We start from the raw sequence: 19,325 nt of genomic DNA on the forward strand, positions 1-19,325 counted from the left end.
GAGATTATAGAGCATAGATTGACTATTGCAAACTGTTCTCTTCTCTCACATGTCTTTTCCCTCTCTCTGAATGATGTCTTCTCCTTTCTCTTCTGTGTCTGTGAATGGTGTGATGTGAGTCTCCCTTGTGTGCATGTGTAGCCTGTCCTCCTCCCAGGTCTCCATGGTGATGGTGGTCACCACCTGGACACTGCTTGGCATCCCCCTCATCTCATTTTCTTTTTATGTTTCTTATAAATCCATATAATTTTGTTATCCTGTTTCAATGTTCCTGGTGGTGCTGTGGTTAGTGCCTCACAGCAAGAAGGTTCTGGGTTCGAGCCCCGGGATAGTCTAACCTTTGGGACCATACCGAGTCATCCTCTGTGCGGAGTTTGCGTCTTCTCCCCGTGTCTGTGTGGGTTTCCTCCAGGTACTCCAGTTTCCTCCCACAGTCCAAAGACATGTAGGTCAGGTGAATCCATCCATCCATTATCTTAACCGCTTATCCTGCTCTCGAGGTCGTGGGGATGCTGGAGCCTATTCCAGCAGTCATTGGGCGGTAGGCGGGGAGACACCCTGGACAGGCTGCCAGGCCATCACAGGGCCGACACAGATGGATCTACAGAATTTTTGCAAGTTTTGGTCCCTATGACTTTATTTCTAGATTGTTGTTTGAAACTTACATGAATGCCCTTTCCTAATATTGCAGCTGCTAGCTATCCCACAAGAATGTGTCATGACTGTGTGCTGTTACAGTTGTTACCAAGCCACAACCAAATGTTAGCACCTGTATGTCTGTGTTGACTTACTTTCCTGTCAGAAAAATAAACATATTTTACTAAATATTAAAGTGGCATTGACATCTTCATGTGCTGTGAACAAGACCAACAGAGTTTTAATAGTTTTATAATTGTAGTTATCAAATTAATTTAAATATGGCAGATGTTTTCATTATTCCTGCAGATTAGTGTCAAACATTAATGACATCTTAAATCATGTCATTCACTCTTAATCTGAAAAATGTCTTTCTTATTGTGCTTAATAAGTACAATTTCATCAAAATAATTGCTAAAGAGTGTTCTTGACTCATCAGCTAATTAATATATGTGACAAATATATATATAAAATATATTTGAAATGTAGTTTTTTAACTTTGTGTTCAAACTGGTTAGAATAGTTATAACTTCAGTCCAATGCATCCCTTTCATGCATGAATTATGACAACCTCAGTCAGGATTTTTTTTCCCTTAGTGTTCTTATTCCCTCTTCAGTCATGAAAAAAAAATGTTTAACTTCATTTTTTTAAACATCATTTTTCAAGGAGTCTTTCACATGTCCACTCAGGTGGACAGCATCCATTTCAGGTTTCAACTGAGGAAATGTGTATTTAACAAACCAATGAATAAAATGATATATTCTTTGAAAACTACAAAATAATATTTATATTTATTGCTGTTAAACTAATGTGTTCACATATTTTCAACATTACTCAACATTATATTACTCAGTATAATATAATATTGTGGAAGATGACAGAAAGGAGACGAGACCACTCTCCTTTCGACCACACAGCCGTAGGGTCGTTTATTTCCTCCAACAAACTTCAAGGGAACAGTTCATAATCAACAAAACCCCCACCTCGCGTCGACCCACAATCCCCCCCTCCTAACCCTCCTAACCCCTGAACCCACTGTCTTAAAGGGACAGGCTCTGGCCCACATGGTGAATATCGAACCTGCCTAAAGTAGGTCACTACAATACAACAATATAATAATAATATAACGATGATAGAATAGAATATAAAATTACTCAACATTTACATCCCACTCTCCTAAAAAAGGAAGCGTCTCCCTCAAACTGGTTGTCTTTGGTTTTCCAGGCAATTCTGCTTTTTTCTGTCCTTGAGCTCTATCGAGGTGTTATAAAATCTTATTTCAGTTCCTTAGAGTAACTAATTAAGAATATTTGAGATTTTTTTTCGGGAGGGGGGGGTAGCGCAAATAATAGACGTTCTGATCCACACTCCATACCAGCTGGTAACGGTAATGCACCATTTCGTTGTTTGCCAACCGCCAATAAACACCAAGAAGAAAAAGAAGAAGACGAGAAAGAAGAAGGCAGCACATCCTAGATATCCTCAGCTCCCTCAGCTCTACTGTCCCTTACTGCTAGCATTGGTTAATCCTTCTTTTTCTGGCAGTCATTCATCCCCACTGCCACTAGCATCATCCTCACTTGACTCAGATGGTATTTACTGCACTGTCCTATAGGCCTTTCTATCACGCACTGCACCTGAGCGCTACAAACTATAAAGACACTAACTGCTGCTCACATAATGGAGCCATCCATCCATCCATTATCCAAACCGCTTATCCTGCTGTCAGGGTCGCGGAGATGCTGGGGCCTATCCCAGCAGTCATTGGGTGGCAGGTGGGAAGACACCCTGGGCAGGCCACCAGACCATCACAGGGCCCACACACACACACACACACACCCTCACACACCTAGGGAAAATTTAGTACGGCCGATTCGCCTGAGCTGCCTGTCTTTGGACTGTGGGAGGAAACCCACACAGACACTGGGAGAACATGCAAACTCCATACAGAGGACGACCCGCGACAATCCCCAAGGGTGGACTACCCCGGGGCTCGAACCCAGGACCTTCTTGCTGTGAGGCGACCACTGCGCCACCGTGCCGCCTATAATGGAACTAATTTGGACAAAATATTGTTTTTGTTACAAAAACTACAAGTTACATAATGATAACATAAACCAATTGATTTCCAGCCAAAAGGCTACTGCAGATGAAGTATTCCCAAGAACACCAAAGTCGCAGTAACGGTATGAACTGCAGCTGAAATATAGCCAGTGATGCATGATGTCCAATTTAGTGGACAGATGATTAATCGTTATTTCCTCCAAACGTAAAATCAATACTTGCTAATTTCATCAATTTTTTTACTCCTTAGTTTTTACTCGATGTTACCAGATTTTATTGACCTGCAAGGGTCTCCTACTGTAGAAGGATTGGCAAGCTATCCCGGAGCTACGCAGCATTTTTGGCCATCCGTCGGCCATCTTGGGTTTGAGACATTTGTATTGCTCTTACAACGGCTGGCCAGTGGGTGGCAGTGTCTGGTATGACGCAGTAGCGTCCACCGCGGTGGCTGATGTGCAACTATATCATCGAAAGCCAGGCATGTGCAAGAAAACGGCTCCTGGACAGCTGTAGTGAGCACTGTGCGTGAAGGGGTTTTAAGATCCAGTTAATCAATCGGAGCAATGTGGAGTGAACAAAGGATGATGTTCAACTCTCCCATCACATCTCTTGTTTTGGTTGCTCAAGTGTGTGCAATTGACAAGCCGACCTCACTCAAACACTCACACACTCGGATGGATGGCTTTTAATCTGCTTTGACATTTGAGCCACCTTGACCGCCCCTAGCCACCTCGGCTTGTTGGCCACCGCCAGCACAGCGCTGCGGTGGAGAGTTTGGGTGTCGGAGCACATCACCCCCTTGTGTTAATAAAGCTGCCTCTTATCACCATAAAACAGCTAATCTCCAAGGCAAAGCTAATGAGGCTCTCACCCCCCCCGTCTCTACCCCCTCTCTGTCTGCAGCCCCCTCCTGCCACCCCCCACCCCACCCTGCCTCTCTGGATACTGGGCTCCAAGGACAGGTTATGGATGATGAGATTTTTAATGAGATCCATGCCAGGTCTTCTGTTGCTCTGCGCATCGTGTGTGGATGTGGATGTGCGAGACTGAAAGAGAGAGATAGAGAGAGACTGAAAGAGAGAGAATGAAAGAGAGAGATAGAGAGAGAATGAAAGGGAGAGATAGAGAGAATGAACGAGAGAGATAGAGAGAGAATGAAAGGGAGAGATAGAGAGAGAATGAAAGAGAAAGAGAGAGATAGAGAGAGAATGAAAGAGAAAGAGAGAGATAGAGAGAGAATGAAAGAGAAAGGGAGAGATAGAGAGAGAATGAAAGAGAGAGATAGAGTGAGAATGAAAGAGAGAGATAGAGAGAGAATGAAAGAGAGAGATAGAGTGAGAATGAAAGAGAGAGATAGAGAGAGAATGAAAGACAGAGATAGAGAGAGAATGAAAGACAGAGATAGAGAGAGAATGAAAGGGAGAGATAGAGAGAGAATGAAAGGGAGAGATAGAGAGAGAATGAAAGAGAGAGATAGGCAGAGAAGGCAGAGGGAGGGGAGAAAAGACCCAGAGGGAGAAACTGGAACAGAAAAGGGTGCGGGGAAGCGAAGGCTGTTTTGGGGGAGTGTGTGTGTGTGTGTGTGTGTGTGTGTGTGTGTGTGTGTGTGTGTGTGTGTGTGTGTGTGTGTGTGTGTGTGTGTGTCGTCACCTGTTATCGTCACTGCCCCCCTCCTCTTCCTCCTCCTCCTCCTGTCTCTCTTCTCCCGCTCTCTCTCCACACGGTAAGCCAGTGCTCTCTCTCTCTCTCTCTCTTGCAGTTTACCCAGTGGTTTAGTATCCTAACCGCCTGCCTTGCTCGCTCACTCACTCACTCACACACACACACACACACGCAGACACACACAGAGACACACACTGTCCTCCCATCCTCATACGCTCGTCCACCTGTCAGTGGCATCCAAAGCCCAGCCAGCAGCTGCTAGCAAGACCAGAGAGGAGAAAGAAGGAAGAGAGAAGAACAGAAGAGGGAACCGAGGGCAGACAACCGGGACGAGGATGAGTCCGTACAGCTCGCGGGCATTTCTCTGTTGTCCCCAACAGACCCTGCCTCTCCTGCTCCTCCTGAGCGTCAGGATCGAAGCCATCCCGTCCTCCTTCCAGTTGGCCCCCGACACCCCAGCCCCGGCAGAGCCGACCCCAACCCAGGCCACACCTCACCCGGACCCCTGCGAGGGACGACCCTGCCTCAACGGGGGCTTCTGTCTGGCTCTACGCTCCGACGGAAGGCCGGAGGAGACCTGGGAGTACACCTGCACGTGTGCCCGGGGCTTCACAGGACGCAACTGCGAGGTGAGAGCACGAGGTTTTACTGAGACGAGCACGAGGTTTTACTGAGACGAGAGACCGGCATCAAGCTGTGATGTCAGGCTGCCTGAACGTGATGCTGAGTTTCTTGCTCTGAGGTTTGAACTTGGACAATGAGTTTGTGTGTGTGTGTGTGTGTGTGTGTGTGTGTGTGTGTGTGTGTGTGTGTGTGTGTGTGTGTGTGTGTGTGTGTGTGTGTGTGTGTGTGTGTGTGTGCCTTTCTATTCCTTAGCTATGGGTCGAGCAAATCACACACTTGGTGCGTTGCTCGTGGTCCATAAGCAAAATACAAACATCCTTACCAGATTAAAAGCGAGAGCTCCTCGGGATAAGCTTGATGCTCATTAGTCTCGCTATATCGCAGCTTCCGTTTAATGAGGTTGAGGTGAAACTCAAAGGATAAAAAGTGTGTTGTGTGTGTGTGTGTGTGTGTGTGTGTGTGTGTGTGTGTGTGTGTGTGTGTGTGTGTGTGTGTGTGTGTGTGTGTGTGTGTGTGTGTGTGTGTGTGTGTGTGGAAGTGCTTCCTTTCGGTCTGCGAGCTCAACACGGAGTTTGCGTTGTTATTTGATGTTGGCAGAACATTTGTTTTCACTCATGAATATCCAAAACGCCATAGCGGTGTTGGTGTGTGTACAGTATCCGTGCATTGATGTGTGTGTGCATTTTGTCTGCAGACGTGTGTGTGTGCATGTGTGTGTGTGTGTCTGTGTGTGTGCGTGATTGTATTTTCTACTATTTGAAGATAGCGTTTTAATGGGAGCATGTGCTGCTCATGGAGACATGGAGAGGAGTGCAGCGTTGCTATGACAACAGGAGCAGTAACAGCGAGGAGCAAGAGAAAACTGCGGGCTGGGGGGGGGCGGGGCGGGTTGTCCAGAAGTATGTGGGATTTGGCGTCATTAACAGTGTGTGTGTGTGTGTGTGTGTGTGTGTGTGTGTGTGTGTGTGTGTGTGTGTGTGTGTGTGTGTGTGTGTGTGTGTGTGTGTGATTAACATATCACTGATAGCCACAGTTACAGTAAATACACACCTTTCCGCTCTCGGCTGCACTGCTTAAACGATGTGCACACAAATCTCAGTGGTGACAGGTCGTCCTATCTTATGTTGCGCTGCCTGGAGTTCGTGCGGATCAGCGTTGACCTTTCCCGTGCAGACAGCCCGCATATACTCTGCGGCCCGGCCCGCATATATTCTGCGGGCCGGGCCGCAAAGCGCTTGACTCCTACCGAGGTAAGGAAAAAGGGAAAAAGTGCACCCACCAAAGACAGAGAGGACAAACAGGCTGACTGCCGCGTCATCCGGTCTCCGGCGGAATTAGCAAGGTGACCGGAAGAACTTCTGATGGTGCCGCCAACAGGTGGCACCACGCCTCACCCCCCCTCCACCCCCGCAATGTGTCCCAGTGAGTGTCTGCGCTTACCAACGCAGGGGTGTGAACGTGCATGTATGTCACGTGTAAGTACGTGTGTCCTTATGTGTGCGTTGAGATGTGCGGGGATATAGGTAGGTGTGTGTGAGCGGCCGGCATGGAGGGGACAGCTCGAAGAGCACCGGGAGAAGGTGAGGACCGCTTAATGGAGCATTTAACCAAGGGACCCTATGGCTGTCTCCTTGGCTGTCCTGGTTTCCTCTCCCAGAATAGAAAGCAGGCGCAGCTGCAGTCTCTTAGCGTCGCAGCTCCCGCTCCGCACCACGCGGACGGGCGACGGTGTCGTCACAGGACGCGAGTCCGAAAGGTGCGGTGATCACTTCCGATTTCTCTCCTTCACAGTAAGCAGGCGAATCATATCGCTGCCCGGGCGCAACGCCTCCGGGGAGCCCCGCGAGGCTCTGCGTGACCGTTACACCCCCCTGGTCCTTCATGTCTCCTAGCAGCACAGCACCGGCTCAGCCTGCCGATCACATTTCACTTTTGGGGAATAACTGATTGATTTTTCTTTTCTTTCTTCTTCTGTCGTTTCCCCCCCCCCCTTTCGCTGCCTGTTTCTCCATGGAAACTGGAGCAGCAGTCGATGAGAGATTTGGTAAACGACCTGTTTGGTCGGTCACCCCGACAGTTTGCACTCCTCTCCTCCGCATGCGTCACAACACAGACGGTCCCCGGAGAGACACTGGGAAGAGGAAGACGGACAGAGAAAGAGACAGAAGGGGCGGAGAACTGGGACAAGAGATAGAGGAGAGAGAGAGAGAGAGAGAGAGAGAGAGAGAGAGAGAGAGAGAGAGAGAGAGAGAGAGAGAGAGAGAGAGAGAGAGAGAGAGAGAGGTCCAACATGGGGCGGTGGTAGGGTAAGACAGAGATAGGAGGAGGAGAGAGAACGGCTGGCAAGACTGATGCTATCCGACAAACTATTGATTTTTCTCTTATGAGAGTAAAGAACTAGCTTTTTCATGCCAAAGACAGTTTGAGCGGGCCATTGGGATTTACAGGACGAATGCCATTTTCAATGAGTGTATCAGAGTCACTCACACCCGCACACCCCAATCGTTCCCTTTTTTTCTCCAAGTTTCTCCAAGACCCGGTTTAGAGTAGGTGAACTCAATGAGTCATATGTAATCCAGCTCACCAGGGAACCGAATGAAAACAATCCTGCTTTAGTTCTTTCCCTTTCTTCTCCACGTCGCCTTTTGAGGTTGGTCCGCACCTTTCTGGATCACAGCCCGTAAGCTTTCCTGATGGACCGTATCGCCGCTGGTCTCTCTCGGAGTTATTAAGCTCCACGCTCCCGGCTTATTTATTATTGAAAAGGGTCTGTTGTATGGCCTGACGGATTTGGCAACCTACCCTCGAACACAATGGGGCTGAGAGTCTGACAGAGTACAACAAGCACTCTTCAAAGACCTGAGGCCAGAGAGCGTTTATTGGATTATTCAACCAGTGTATTACGTGAGGGAGGAGAACAATAGCCACATTTCCGGGGCGTTCTTTAGATCAGGGCCTCCACATTATTTGTTTGAGTTGAATCTGTTTTTTGTGCTTTACTCTCGGTGGAAGATGGGATGAAAGAGTGATGGAGGAGAAGGAAGAGAAATAGCTGGACTAAACTAATGGTCCAGTTGGAGCTCTAAAATGGATGTTGACTCCCACAGTCCAAAGACATGTAGTTCAGGTGAATTGGCCATACTAAATTGTCCCTAGGTGTGAATGTGTCGAACCTGTGATGGACTGGCGACCTGCCCAGGGTGTCTCCCCGCCTTCTGCCCACTGACTGCTGGGATAGGCTCCAGCACCCCGCAACCCTAATTAGGATAAGCGGCTTGGATAGTGGATGGAAATGGGTGGATGGATATACTACCTCTCCAGGTGGGGTCTTCATAATCATAACTAGCTGGCTAGCTTCACAACAGATATGGTGAATGGAGGTTTCTGAATCCTAGTGAAGATGATTTTGAGATCTCATTTGAAGGGAATTTGTCCACAAAGTTTGTTTTTTTTCCTTTCCATATCCAGGCAGGTTTCTCCTTTAAAATTCCACCAGCTGAGTTTTCCTGTCTGACGGCTAACTTTTTTTCCCACCAAGGCCTTATAATGTAACAGTAAGATGTAACTGCCCATCGCCAGCGAAATCAGTTTCACAGTTCACCTCCTCAGACAACACCTGTTTTACATTATGTCCATTCAGGCCTGATGTTACTGCCTTTTCATGCAAAAGTTGTTGTTTTTTTGTTAGTATTTGTGTTTTGAAGCTAATCCACTTCCTGCAAAGACTAAATTTAAAGTAGATTGAGCCCTGCACTGAGGTTGTTGCATCCTAACTAAGAAAAGATGGAGGTGTGTGTGTGTGTGTGTGTGTGTGTGTGTGTGTGTGTGTGTGTGTGTGTGTGTGTGTGTGTGTGTGTGTGTGTGTGTGTGTGTGTGTGTGTGTGTGTGTGTGTGTGTGGAGGTCAACACTTGTCTCCCAGGGCCATTCACTCTGCTGCTACAGATACAACCTCAACCGCATCCAATTAGACAGGGCTCACAGCTCATCACCAGCCTTTGGTCTAACAGGCGCTTTGATATTCCCGGCTTGTTAGTGAGCAGGGAGATGGAAGCCACAAGGAATATGGTAATATACAAAAAAAAAAATTTATATATATAAAGAGAACTTTTCCTTATGTATTTGCTGAAGCTGCTCTGTCAAGAGCTAGAGGAAATGATTGCCACATGTTTGCAAGATTTTTTCAAATGACATTGGCCCGGTGTCCCAAAGGTGATTTAAGTCTGGATTACCTCTTTTACACTGGCCTTCAGAAAACACATTGGGGTGAAGATGATGCTATTGCCTAAATACCTTTGGGACTTCTTCTGTTCCTAAAAATCAGTTATCATTAGTTTTCATTATGCAAGCAGTGCTCTGTTGCAGTGGCAATGAAAATGATAAGCACAGTTCAGAATCTCATTTAGCCTGGTGGGAGGTTTTGGTCTTTTGTGATGCTTATGATCCCTTCTAGCTTAAGGTTTAATCCTGTCTTCCCCCCTGTGTTTTACCTTACTCTATAACCCTGTCGTCCAGCATTGTAAATAATAATAAAAAAACACTTTAAAGTCAAAAATGCAGCAGAGCACAGCAGTTAAAATGCAGAGCACAGTAGTTAAAATGCAGAGCATTGAGACTGTGCAGGAGCAGATGTGTGTTAGAACTGCAAGGGCCAATTTCTAAAACCGAGTGGATTAAATATTGGTCATTTTCCCCCCACCTGAAGCACATCACCACAGAGAAATCCATTTAGTTGACACCTCTGCTTAAATGCTAATCCAGAAATTATTTTGGCAATTAAGAATCGTTTTCAATATACACTCCTAGTTTTACTTTTCTTTACTGTGCCTACCAATACCACTAACCCATTAGGGTTAGTGTTGGGCTTACAAAACTGGGGAGAACCCCTCCCCCCAACAAAAAAAAAGAAGAAAATCCCCTATGGACAATTTCAACGTCTTAAGAGGATCTGTGATCAAGAGCCAGATTTTGAAGTTAAGGCAAACGAAATGCAAACACGGTTTCTAAATAGAGGCTACAAAACCAATACTATTAACGAGGCCTATATAAACTGAGAAGACAGGAACTCCGGCAACAGAAGCAAAAGGACCCAGTAGAACAACAAAAGATATACTTTGTGACACAGTATAACACTAGAGCAAATAAGATAAAGCAAATTATCAAAAATAATTGGAAAATCATAGAAAGTGATCCACTTCCTAAAGATGCATTTCTATCTGCACCAGCTGTTAGTTTCAGAGGAGCACCAACATAGGAGACAAGGTGGTCCATAACTATCTACCGGGAGATGGAAAGGGCACTTGGCTCGATCACAGACCACTAGGCTTTTTCAAGTGTGGTAGATGTAATCACTGTGACACCATGCAACAAACTAACAATTTCAAAGATGTACACTCAACTAAAACCTATACTGTAAAAGGAATCATTAACTGCAATACAACCCATGTAGTAAGTATACCACCTGCAATGCCCATGTGGCTATTTTTATGTGGGGAGAACAAAAAGAAAACTGGAAGAGAGAATCGCTGGGCACAAATATGCCATTTGCACAGGAAAAGAAGACTACCCCATAAACAGCACCACGGATGTAACCCGGACTCACTCAAAGCAGTAGATATAAATGTCTCAGGGGAGGAGATAGCCCAAAGAAACTGTTACAAAGAGAAACATTTTGGATCTTCAAGTTAAGGGCTATTAGGAGTCCAGCCCTGATATCTGTACATATTGTAGCGAATTAAGAGGGAAACCACAGAAACTGCCGCGGCGCGAACCCGTATCACCTGCGCCGCTGGAGACATCGCTAACCGCTCGACTAAAGGGTCAGAGCCGTCAGCCAGCTGCCAACTGTCTGCTTATCCATGCACGTTATACTACCCCCCCTCCTTCGGGAAGCATATCAGCTCCTTTACGCCTCTGAGAGCATTCGCTTCCGATGGCCTTACGGTCTCACCATTCCACTTCTGACACCAATGTAGCGAATTCGGAGGGCAACCACAGGAACTGCCGCGGCCGGGACGCGAACCCGTATCGCCCACGCCGCGGGAGACATCGCTGACCGCTCGACTAAAGGGTCAGACCCGTCTGCTAGCGGCCAACGTGTCTACTTATCCATGCACGTTACACTATATTAGTTGTGATGGGACGACCCCTCCATAAAATCCCTTTACACGCCCTATTAATCGAGTTAGCTCTCTCCTTATTGCTGGTAACCAGTGAAGTATTGGAACCTATACCGAGGGCTCATCTACTGTACCATTATATGTACACTACCGTTCAAAAGTTTGGGATCACCCAAACAATTTCGTGTTTTCCATGAAAAGTCACACTTATTCACCACCATATGTTGTGAAATGAATAGAAAATAGAGTCAAGACATTGACAAGGTTAGAAATAATGATTTGTATTTGAAATAAGATTTTTTTTTACATCAAACTTTGCTTTCGTCAAAGAATCCTCCATTTGCAGCAATTACAGCATTGCAAACCTTTGGCATTCTAGCTGTTAATTTGTTGAGGTAATCTGGAGAAATTGCACCCCACGCTTCCAGAAGCAGCTCCCACAAGTTGGATTGGTTGGATGGGCACTTCTTTGAGCAGATTGAGTTTCTGGAGCATCACATTTGTGGGGTCAATTAAACGCTCAAAATGGCCAGAAAAAGAGAACTTTCATCTGAAACTCGACAGTCTATTCTTGTTCTTAGAAATGAAGGCTATTCCATGCGAGAAATTGCTAAGAAATTGAAGATTTCCTACACCGGTGTGTACTACTCCCTTCAGAGGACAGCACAAACAGGCTCTAACCAGAGTAGAAAAAGAAGTGGGAGGCCGCGTTGCACAACTGAGCAAGAAGATAAGTACATTAGAGTCTCTAGTTTGAGAAACAGACGCCTCACAGGTCCCCAACTGGCATCTTCATTAAATAGTACCTGTTAGAGCCTGTTTGTGCTGTCCTCTGAAGGGAGTAGTACACACCGGTGTAGGAAATCTTCAATTTCTTAGCAATTTCTCGCATGGAATAGCCTTCATTTCTAAGAACAAGAATAGACTGTCGAGTTTCAGATGAAAGTTCTCTTTTTCTGGCCATTTTGAGCGTTTAATTGACCCCACAAATGTGATGCTCCAGAAACTCAATCTGCTCAAAGAAGTGCCCATCCAACCAATCCAACTTGTGGGAGCTGCTTCTGGAAGCGTGGGGTGCAATTTCTCCAGATTACCTCAACAAATTAACAGCTAGAATGCCAAAGGTCTGCAATGCTGTAATTGCTGCAAATGGAGGATTCTTTAACGAAAGCAAAGTTTGATGTAAAAAAAATCTTATTTCAAATAAAAATCATTATTTCTAACCTTGTCAATGTCTTGACTCTATTTTCTATTCATTTCACAACATATGGTGGTGAATAAGTGTGACTTTTCATGGAAAACACGAAATTGTTTGGGTGATCCCAAACTTTTGAACGGTAGTGTATATATAATGGTATATATTACATAGTTCCGCTTCCGGTGTGAGAAGATGGCGGCGCGAATTCAAGTTTGCGGCAGCCTCACCCAGTACGGTCCAAGCAGTGTCTCCACGTCTGCGTCTAAGTTTGTCTTCATTTGATCGCTGGGAGCGCTGGTGCTGGATCGGCTGGGAGAGCTTGGTCTGCTGCGTCCTGTGGACCCAGGGACCATGGCCCTGCCTGGAACTGTTCCCGAAGAGGTAACACTGAGGGCGGTCTGACAGGATGCGGAAGCGGGGAAGGCTAAGCTAACTGCTAACCCATATAGACCGGCAGTTCCGACAGTCATCCTGGCCAGCGTTCGGTCTCCTGGACAGTGATTTTTTTGTTGTTGTTTAGTTTAGATATATGTGTTAGTTTGGATATATGTGTTCTTGTAGTTTTCAGATAGGTGTTTTTATTTTTGTGTTGCGCTGCTGTGGGAAACGATGTTTTGTTTCAATTCATGTGCGGAAGTGCATGAAATGAAATAACAAAGTGTTTCTGATTCTGATTTCTGATTCTGATATTCATTAATTCATTAATTCATTCATTCATTCATTCATACATCTTCAGCCGCTTCTCCGGGGTCGGGTAGCGGTGGCACCAAGCTAAGTAGGGCACTCCAGACGTTCCTCTCCCCAGCAATGCCCTCCAGCTCCTCCTGAGGGATCCCAAAGTATTTACAGGCCAGATTGGACATGTAGTCCCTCCAGCGAGTTCTGGGTCTACCCCGGGGTCTCCTCCCAGTTGGCCGTGCCCGGAAAACCTCCAAAGGAAGGCACCCAGGAGGCATCCTAATCAGATGCCCGAACCACCTCAACTAGCCCCTTTCGACGCGAGGGAGCAGCGGCTCTACTCCGAGCTCCCTCCGGATGTCCGAGCTCCTCACCCTGTCTCTAAGGCTGAGCCCAGACGCCCTACGGAGGAAACTCATTTCAGCCGCTTGTATCCGCAATCTCACCCTTTCGGTCACTACCCAAAGCTCATGACCATAGGTGAGGGTTGGAACGAAGATTGACTGGTAAATTGAGAGCTTTGCCTTCCCGCTCAGCTCCCTCTTCACCACAATGGCCCGGGTCTGCATTACTTTGACGCTGTACCAATCCGCCTGTCAATCTCCTGCTCCATCCTACCCTCACTCGTGAACAAGACCTCGAGCTACTTGAACTCCTTCACTTGAGGCAACAACTCATCCCCAACCCAGAAGGAGCAATCCACCATTTTCCGGTAGAGAACCATCATGGCCTCAGACTTGAAGGTCAGACTCAGCTTCAAGCCGCCCCAGTGCATGCTAAAGATCGCGTTCTGATGGAGCCAGAAAAACTACAACATATGCGAACACCAGAGATGCAATTCTGAGGTTCCCGAAACGGACAAACTCCTCACCTTTGCTGCGCCTTGAGAGCCTGTCCATGAATATCACAAACAGAATCGGAGACAAGGGACAACCTTGACGGAGTCCGACACCCACTGAAAACGTGATTTGATATGTGATTCTGATATGTATGGGTATTTTTCTATGTAATTATATTTGTGTGACGGTTTGTGAATATCTGATGCTATTGATTACTTAAGATGGATTTGCTAACCCTAAAGATATTGATGCCTTGTTAGAAATTTACCTAATTATATACACACCCACTTACTTGACTCCACCTGTCAATTATCCAGTGCTACTCTGATTGCCTGGCAGCTGGCATCAGGCTTGGTGTATCTGTGGGCTGTTTCTTGTTTCTACATGTCTTGAAGAAGACTGCGAGTTGAAACGCATAGGTGCAAAGCCCATATATTGAAGGCTTTTTAATTTTTGCAAAGCAGTGTGCCATGGTATTTTTTGGTCATGACTTATTGATCACAAAGCAAAGTGCAAGCTCTAACAGGAACTATTTAATGAAGATGCCAGTTGGGGACCTGTGAGGCGTCTGTTTCTCAAACTAGAGACTCTAATGTACTTATCTTCTTGCTCAGTAGTGCAACGCGGCCTCCCACTTCTTTTTCTACTCTGGTTAGAGCCTGTTTGTGCTGTCCTCTGAAGGGAGTAGTACACACCGGTGTAGGAAATCTTCAATTTCTTAGCAATTTCTCGCATGGAATAGCCTTCATTTCTAAGAACAAGAATAGACTGTCGAGTTTCAGATGAAAGTTCTCTTTTTCTGGCCATTTTGAGCGTTTAATTGACCCCACAAATGTGATGCTCCAGAAACTCAATCTGCTCAAAGAAGTGCCCATCCAACCAATCCAACTTGTGGGAGCTGCTTCTGGAAGCGTGGGGTGCAATTTCTCCAGATTACCTCAACAAATTAACAGCTAGAATGCCAAAGGTCTGCAATGCTGTAATTGCTGCAAATGGAGGATTCTTTGACGAAAGCAAAGTTTGATGTAAAAAAAATCTTATTTCAAATACAAATCATTATTTCTAACCTTGTCAATGTCTTGACTCTATTTTCTATTCATTTCACAACATATGGTGGTGAATAAGTGTGACTTTTCATGGAAAACACAAAATTGTTTGGGTGATCCCAAACTTTTGAACGGTAGTGTATGTTCAAAGAAAGCTGTTCGTAGGAAAAAAAGAATTGTGTTCTATCATTTGCTCACATGCTAATGTACTTTATATGTGAATTGCTGCTACTCAAGTAGTTTTACAATTATACATAAGAGGACTGATGTGAGTGATGTAACATCTGACTGGCTTTAAAAAGGTGCACTATTAATATTTTTTTGTTTCATAAAAGTTTAGCCATTTGAGAGAGAGATGTAGTTTCCAAAGTGATATGAATTTATGGAAGGAAGATTGCTGTTTTTATTCTGCAAATACTTTTATAGAGCAAATGACCACGAACAACAAAAAGAAAAAGAAAAAAAGAAGACATTTTTGAGGCCATTGTCAATCAATTATCAGTTCTATCGTGTTAATTTCCTCAAATGCAGTGATGTGGACTGTATTGCCTTTGAACAGGAGGGTTTGTAGCCAAATGCTTTGCTCATTTCCATATCACACATCACCTGCCCTTTTGATCTGTAGAGAGTGAGTGGTGGTGTATGGAGGGGCCTGCTAGCTGAGAGAGCCTTTATGCATATGGATGGAGGGTCAAACTGGAACGCTCCCCAGTGAAAGTGAATAACTTGACATAAGCTCCTCATATTGTCCTCCACATCCTGATCCACACTGTCATCCTTGGGGAATATGCTGCGTGCGTCCTTTACCATACATTTAAGACTTCTGGTTGAGGCAGCACTATGTGAAGACGTGTGGACAGCCAGGCGATTCACTAGAAGAATATCTGTCTTAAATGTATATTTTAAATGTATATATAAATCTATAGGCATGGTGGTGCAGTGGTTAGCGCGTTCGCCTCACAGGAAGAAGGTCCTGCGTTCAGCCCCGAGGTAGTCCAACCTTGGTGGTCGTCCTGGGTCATCCTCTGTGTGTAGTTTGCATGTTCTCCCCGTGTCTGTGTGGGTTTCCTCCGGGGGCTCTGGTTTCTTCCTACAGTCCAAAGACATGTAGGTCAGGTAGGTAATGTAGGTCAGTGTGCATCTTAACTTCTGGAGTGATTCTGAATTACTGGTTCATCTAGAATAGAGTAAGTATCATCTTTCTTGCTTAACAAGTTGCTACTAGTCTTATTCCAGCTGCTTGAGTATTAGTCCTTTTTTCTATACATCTGCTGCTGGTACCTAGTGGGAACTTGTTCTAGCTGTAGCTGTCTTATTCTGTTTACTTACTTGTCTTATTTACTTAATCTAGCTGTAGCTGTTTTTTCACCTAGTGTGCCCTTAAATATTTCTTGTTGCCTAGCTGTTTTGACTTAGTTATCCTTTTAGCTTATTAATATATTCCTTGGAAACTTGCTGTTTGCAGTTTTAATAGTATTGTGTGAGGTTTGATAGAGTTTTACATAAGTGACCAGTTTCTGGGCAATGGGCCTATTTTCAGTGTACCTCTTTGGCCAATTGGGTGTTAAGTGACCAGGGTGTGGCCAGAACATCACAGGGATTTTATAACTCTGGCCTGATTCAGTTTCAATCCAGTGTGCATTTTAACTTTTGGAGTGATTCTGAATTGCTGGTTCATCTAGAATAGAGTAAGTATCATCTTTCTTGCTTAACAAGTTGCTATTAGTCTTATTCCAGCTGCTTGAGTATAAGCCATTTTCTCTATACATCTGCTGCTGGTTCCTAGTGGGATCTTATTCTAGCTGTAGCTGTCTTATTCTATTTACTTACTTGTCTTATTTACTTATTCTAGCTGTATCTGTTTTTAACCTAGTGTGCCCTTAAATATTTCTTGTTGCTTAGCTGTTTTGACTTAGTTATCCTTTTAGCTTATAAATATATTCCTTGGTAACTTGCTGTTTGCAGTTTTAATAGTATTGTGTGAGGTTTGATAGAGTTTTACATAGTGTCCAGTTTCTGGGCAATAAGCCTATTTTCAGTGTACCTCTTTGGCCAATTGGGTATTAAGTGGCCAGAGTGTGGCCTGCACTCCTGGCAGACAATTAGCAATCAGTGTTCTTTAAATCACTGCTGTTACTTCCAAGCGTCAGGTAAACAAGCCTAGATTGAACGAAGGCTAGAGTGAACAAAGGCAAGCACGACTTTTTCAAGCCAAGACTTCGTCAAGCACGGACTGCTCTTTTTAGATCCGGTTAGTCATCTGTATTTTGTGTACCTAGTATGTGTTTCCTTCGCATTCCTGTCCTTTCCTCTTCCTGGGGCTGGCATAGACCTTGGGTCACTCCTAGATGCTCTGACCCTACCAATCTCATCTATCCCACTCTCTCCACTCAAGTTGAGCAAGTGGTGATGGGAGGGCTCTGGAATTTCCAGTCTGCGGGGCCGAAAGCTGAGTTTATCTCAGGTTACACATCCTTGCTCTCCCTCAACTTTCTTGCTCTAACTGAGACCTGGATAATGCCAGAAAACACTACCACACCTGCAGCTCTGTCTGATGTGTACTCTTTTTCTCACACTCCCAGAGCTGGGAGGCAGGGTGGTGGTACTGGCCTGCTAATCTCCCTGAAATGGAAATACTCTCTTGTTTCCATTCCACAATTTTCTCTGACATCTTTTGAATTTCATGCTGTTACTGTCCCTTATCCAGTCAAACTCACTATCGTGGTTGTGTACCGCCCACCAGGCCCCCTTGGTGAGTTTCTGGAGGAGCTTGACACACTTTTCTCGCACTTCCCTGTTGATGACTCTGCACTTATCCTTCTCGGTGACTTCAACTTCCACACTAACAAGCTAGATCCTCTTCTCTCTTTCCTCTCCTCCTTTGACCTTCACCTCTCACCCTCTCCTCCTAGCCACAAGGCCGGCAACCAGCTGGACCTTATCTTTACTAGACACTGTCCTATTTCCAATCTCTCTGTTACTCCCCTCCAGCTCTCTGACCATGATTTCATGTCCTACTCTCTCTAAAACTCTTCACCTCGCTCAACCCCTTCCCCTACCCACATGGTTTCCAACCGTAGACAACTCCGCTCTCTCTCCGCCACTGATCTTTCTTCCTCTGTTACCTCTATCCTCCCTACACCTGAATCTTTCTCTCTCCTACCCCCTGACACTGCTACCGGTCTTCTTCTCTCTACCCTCTCCTCTTCTCTGGACAGTCTCTGTCCCCTCAACTCCAGGCCTGCACGCCCAACTCCACCTGCCCCTTGGCTGACCGACTCAGTACGTAATGACAGACGGAGCCTAAGAGTGGCAGAGCGCAAATGGAGAAACGGCAAACTCCCAGAGGACCTTCTCAACTTCCAGTCTCTTCTTTCCACTTTCTCCTCCCCCCTTTCTGCTGCTAAGGCTGCCTTCTATCACTCTAAAATCCTATCCTCTGCCTCTGATCCTAAGAAACTCTGAAACCTTCTCTACACTTCTTCAACCTGCTCCTCCTACCTCCTCCCTTCTGTCTGATGACTTCGCTAACTTCTTTGACAAGAAGGTAAATGACATCAGAGCCTCCTTTTCTCACCACCCGGTTAGTGCTGCTTGCACTATCCCACCCTCTGCACCTTCCCTCACATCTCCACGTCCCACCCTATCCCACCTCGCTCCCCTCTCCCCCGACGAGGTTCTAAACCTCATCACATCCAGTCGCCCCACCACATGCTCCCTTGACGCGGTCCCTTCCCCTCTTCTTCAGTCTATAGCACCTGAACTCCTTACCTATCTAACCCACCTCATCAACACCTCCCTCCAGGCAGGATGCTTTCCATCTGCCTTCAAGACTGCTAGAGTCACCCACCTTCTCAAGAAACCATCACTTAACCCCTCTGACGTCAAAAACTACAGACCAGTTTCCCTTCGACCCTTTCTAAAAACGTTCGAAAGTGCTGTCTTTAACCAAATTTCTTTGTACCTCCACGAGAACAACCTCCTGGACCCCAACCAGTCTGGGTTCAGGGTGGGTCACTCGACAGAGACCGCCCTCCTTGCAGTGACAGAATCACTGCACTCTGTGAGAGCAAACTCGCTCTCCTCTGTCCTGATACTCCTGGACCTGTCAGCTGCGTTCGACACAGTGAACCACCAGATCCTCCTCTCTACCCTCAAGGGGCTGGGTGTCACAGGCTCTGCACTCTCAATGTTTGCATCCTACCTGACGGGTCACTCCTACCAGGTGACATGGAGGGGATTTGTGTGGGAGCCTCGCAGACTGACTACAGGCGTTCTACAGGGTTCGGTTCTGGGTCCTCTCCTTTTCTCCCTGTACACGACATCCCTGGGTTCTCTGTTATTGCTCGCATGACTTCTCTTACCATTGTTATGCCGATGACACCCAGCTGATCTTGTCCTTTCCTCCCTCTGACACACCAGTAGAGACATGCATTGCTGCGTGCTTGACTGACATCTCG

At 45.9% G+C, this 19,325-nt stretch overlaps 1 protein-coding gene across 1 annotated transcript in view; it reads left to right on the forward strand.

The window, feature by feature from the left end:
* The first annotated feature begins 4,698 nt into the window (after window positions 1–4,698).
* The window catches only part of dner (delta/notch-like EGF repeat containing), a 142,786-nt gene continuing 128,159 nt past the window's right edge, over window positions 4,699–19,325 (forward strand). The window contains exon 1 of the mRNA XM_056282893.1: window positions 4,699–4,992. Within this exon, the coding sequence (XP_056138868.1) occupies window positions 4,699–4,992 (294 nt within the window). The remainder of the gene's footprint in view (window positions 4,993–19,325) is intronic.

The sequence above is a fragment of the Lampris incognitus genome, chromosome 7, assembly GCF_029633865.1.
Source record: "Lampris incognitus isolate fLamInc1 chromosome 7, fLamInc1.hap2, whole genome shotgun sequence".
In the NCBI taxonomy this organism is placed as follows: Eukaryota; Metazoa; Chordata; class Actinopteri; order Lampriformes; family Lampridae; genus Lampris; species Lampris incognitus.